Consider the following 4,018-nt stretch of genomic DNA (forward strand, 5'->3'; position numbering starts at 1 on the left):
GGACCCCACAAATCTCAGAAAGTACTCAATATATCAAGCTGAAATTTCAAAGACATGTACTATTTTAAATATCCTTAGTTCATAATAAAAATGTTTCCAGCAAATCAGACATGGTCAGGCAGAAACCCCTAATAATTTTAGATAGAATTACCCAGTTGTGACGTTTTGAAAGCACCAAAGCTTGTTAGTGGAGTGTTTGTTTAAGAATGTTTTCCCATATCTCTGAGTGTGAGTACACATATCACTGTCTTGCTAAATTTTCAGAGGACCCTCGTTTTGAGAATAAAGAGAATCAGTGGATGGGGGTGACTGTGCAGAGCCAGGGACCTGGGGGAAAGATTGTGGTGAGTCCAACTAAGTATCTGAACCATTGTTCCCAGTGTCCTCTTGACCTGGTCCCATTCTGATGAAGGTATGAACTCAAACACAGCTGTATTTTGACATTTCAGACGTGTGCTCACCGCTATCAGAGGCGCTTGTTTGTGAACACGCCTCAGGAGTCTCATGACATCACCGGGCGCTGCTACGTCCTGAGTCAGGACCTGACCATTGATGCGTCCTCCGATGAGGATGGAGGCAACTGGAACTTCTGTGAGGGCAGAGCCAGAGGCCATGAGATGTTTGGATCATGCCAGCAGGGTCTGGCTGCCACTTTTACCAAAGACTACCACTATGTGATGTTTGGAGCACCAGGAGCATACAACTGGAAAGGTCAACAGCTAACTGTATCTAACTAACCATAACTACACAGTGTCCTTTCTGTATTTATTGGTAGAATTGAGTTCTGTACACGCAGTTTAATATCCTAAATTCTAAATTACACTTTTCTCATTTATGCCAATATGGACTGTCTTTTTAGGAGTTGTTCGAGTGGAGCAAAAGAATAATACTTTGCTGGAAATGGGAGTGTATGATGATGGTCCGTACGAAGTCGGGGATGAGCATCTCTTGAATGCTGAGCTGGTGCCAGTACCTGCCAACAGCTACCTCGGTGAGTTGTCTATAGGGATGCAACTAGCAATAATCGCTGATTAACCCTCTAAACCCCAAGTTTCTGGACATTTCCTGCAACATTTTTACTCACTGTGGGCTCATTTTTCACTGATTATGAAGTTCTGCACAACCATGGATAGAATCAGAGAGAACTCAACGTGTCTTTTGTGGAGTAGGACACAGTTATAATTCCATAAATCATAAAAAAAGAAAAAAAAGCTAAAATTGAATTTCTTTGATTACGTATTTTACAAAAACTGTTAACATTATTCATGGCTTAACAGTTGTGTAAAGGAACACAGAATGTTTTTGTTTGTTATCAAACTTGGAAAGAGAAGAGAGGTTTTTAATCATTTTTTCTATTGAGGCATGTACAATAAAGTGATTTTGATGAAATGTCATGATTTTAAGCTTACATTTGTTTCCATATAAACCCCCACATCATGCATGCTGTGTTCAGGGACCCTTGCAAAGTTAAAAATCCAACGATTTTTTATGTTTTTACAGTTTTTGGCTGGGAAAAACTTTTGTAATTTTGGTGATAAAAATGCCTTTTAAACTCAGAGTTTTAGGGTTCTGGGAGCTAATCTGTTGATTTTGCTTTTAAATAACTGATTCGTTGTTTAGTCCATAAAATGTCAGAAAATTAATGAAAAAAAAGTGAAACCAGTTATTTAATTATCAAAAGAGTTGGCAATGTATTTAATGGCTGACAACGAATCGGTTTTCAGTTTAGCAGGATTCATTCAAAAAGCAAAACTACATGCAGACACACTTGTCTTCCCCTTGATTAGAAGAGACAAGAGCTGCCTTGTCTTTAGTGGCTTTAATTTTTTTTAGAAAGACATGTAAAGAAACTTAGAAGACATATTACTGATAACCTTATTTCAATGAAACTTGGCCACAGTGAATGATGTTCTAGTTGCAGCAGTAGCGTCTCCTACTGGTTGGTCAGGGAACTTGCACAGAGATGGGATGAATTTTTGCAGGTTGTAGTGAGGTGCTGGATGGTCTTGGTCGATTAACACCAATGTCTATGCTGTTTACAACAATGGAAGTTACATTAGCGTTGATCTCACAACAGAACAAAAACTGGAAAAGAAAGATAGAATAAAAACATCTCTCACACTTTAGGATTCTCCCTCGATTCGGGACATCGCATCACCAAGGGCCGTGGCCTGACGGTGGTGGCTGGAGCGCCAAGAGCCAATCACAGTGGAGCTGTGGTCCTGCTGAAGAAAGAGAGCGACACCTCCACCAGACTCATGGTGGAACACACTCTGTATGGGCCGGGACTAGCATCCTCCTTTGGATACGACGTGGCTGTGTTGGACCTGAATGCTGACGGGTACGTAGCCTTTTACTTGCGCATACATAGAATTTAATCATACTGACAAACAGATTTTGTCACATAATATAATCAAGTTACAAGACATACAAAAGTACCTCTACACACGAGAAAAAAATCTGTATGTGCACATCTTTTTCTGATGTGTTATAACTCCAGTGTCCTTTCTTTCTACGTGATACTGATAAATACTTACTTCCTGTTTGTGATGTAGATGGCAAGATATAGTTGTCGGAGCCCCTCAGTTCTACATGAAGGACAGAGACGTTGGAGGAGCTGTTTACGTCTACGTCAACAAGGGAGGGAGGTGGGAAAGAGTCACTCCTGTCCGTCTCAACGGGACCAAACACTCGATGTTTGGACTGGCAGTGGAGAACGCTGGAGACATCAATCAAGACTCATATGAAGGTAATTTTGCTGACATTTTGTTCCTCATTTATGTTTTCTGTATCCGCTGCAGATACATAAAATGTCTCTTTTTTTTCCCCTCACACAGATATTGCCGTTGGAGCTCCACATGATGATGCCGGTGCAGGAAAAGTCTACCTTTATCATGGCTCTGCACAGGGGATCAAAACCAGTCCTGCACAGGTTAGTTTAATGGGCTTTTGTCTAAAGAAACTACAATCAATATCTTTATAATAACAGAAGCTCACATGACTACTTGTCATTGGCTGTGGTGACTCTCCACAGCATTGGAGACTTTAAAGCAAGTTTTAGCTCATTGTTAATGTTTTGGTTTGGTCTCACTGCTCTTATCAGCTCAGTTTTAGGCGAGAAGTCGAAGGCTGCTGTAAAAGGTGATAAAGCTCCAAAGGCTCGCTGTAGACTAGCCTGCTCAGCACCCAGACAAGGTTTGCAGCTGGCTGGTGAACATAGTGGAGCATTCAGCAGCTAAAGAAAGAGATGTTTCCCTCAGGAGTTGATAAAAACCAAAAACAGAACTAAGAGGAGAGTCAATATTAGACTTGTATTTGCCAAGTCAACAGAAGTTATCTCAGCTTTACCTTAAGAGGCAGAAAGTCTGTGTTTCAACATTGAGCCATAAAGTCTGATCGATGTGACAGATAGAAGAACAATACTAAATCACTGCTGTATCTTTCTAAATTCTTGTGTCAGTCAGACTTAGTTCTGAGTCCTGAGGCCTTAGAACTAAACCCTCACAGACTGAACTGACCTGAATGTTTGAGTTCATGAGGACTTGAAATGGTATAAAAATGAGGAATGAAACACACTATAGTGGCAGCACCATTGCTTGGAAACAACACATCACCAGTAAACAAAAAACAAAAAGAGAAGATAAATTGAAGATAAACTTCATAGCAGATTTCTTCCCTGCACCGTTCATGCTTGGTTTGTGTGATGTATTTGAGGGGGAGGACAACCATGTACGTGCGTCACCAATTTCCCTATTAACCATTAACAAGTCCCTCATGAGAGTCTGAAGATATGCAGACTCACAGAAATGGTTCATAAAAGCATCATAAACAAACAAAGAGTGTGGAAAGTGGACCTGGGCCAGTGTTTGGTTCACACTATATACAACAAAGTGGCTGAAAAAATCAGCTGTTGCAGGTTTAAGCTCTGTGGACATCTCTTCATATGTTCGTGGCTATGATTTTTGTTGATCTTGTTGTGGAGAGGGGTGAGCTACAAAGATTTTGCCTGTGATGATCA

General features: G+C 40.6%; 1 protein-coding gene across 2 annotated transcripts in view; it reads left to right on the plus strand.

Annotated features, from left to right (window-relative positions):
* itga6a (integrin, alpha 6a) overlaps positions 1–4,018 on the plus strand; it is a 21,595-nt gene that overhangs the window by 9,974 nt on the left and 7,603 nt on the right. For both annotated transcript variants that reach the window (XM_008278715.1, XM_008278714.1), the window contains exons 3-8: positions 265–344; positions 450–711; positions 860–991; positions 2,128–2,341; positions 2,556–2,749; positions 2,838–2,932. In XM_008278715.1, the coding sequence (XP_008276937.1) occupies positions 265–344; positions 450–711; positions 860–991; positions 2,128–2,341; positions 2,556–2,749; positions 2,838–2,932 (977 nt within the window). The remainder of the gene's footprint in view (positions 1–264; positions 345–449; positions 712–859; positions 992–2,127; positions 2,342–2,555; positions 2,750–2,837; positions 2,933–4,018) is intronic.

Source organism: Stegastes partitus, unplaced genomic scaffold (genome assembly GCF_000690725.1).
Source record: "Stegastes partitus isolate 25-593 unplaced genomic scaffold, Stegastes_partitus-1.0.2 Scaffold130, whole genome shotgun sequence".
In the NCBI taxonomy this organism is placed as follows: Eukaryota; Metazoa; Chordata; class Actinopteri; family Pomacentridae; genus Stegastes; species Stegastes partitus.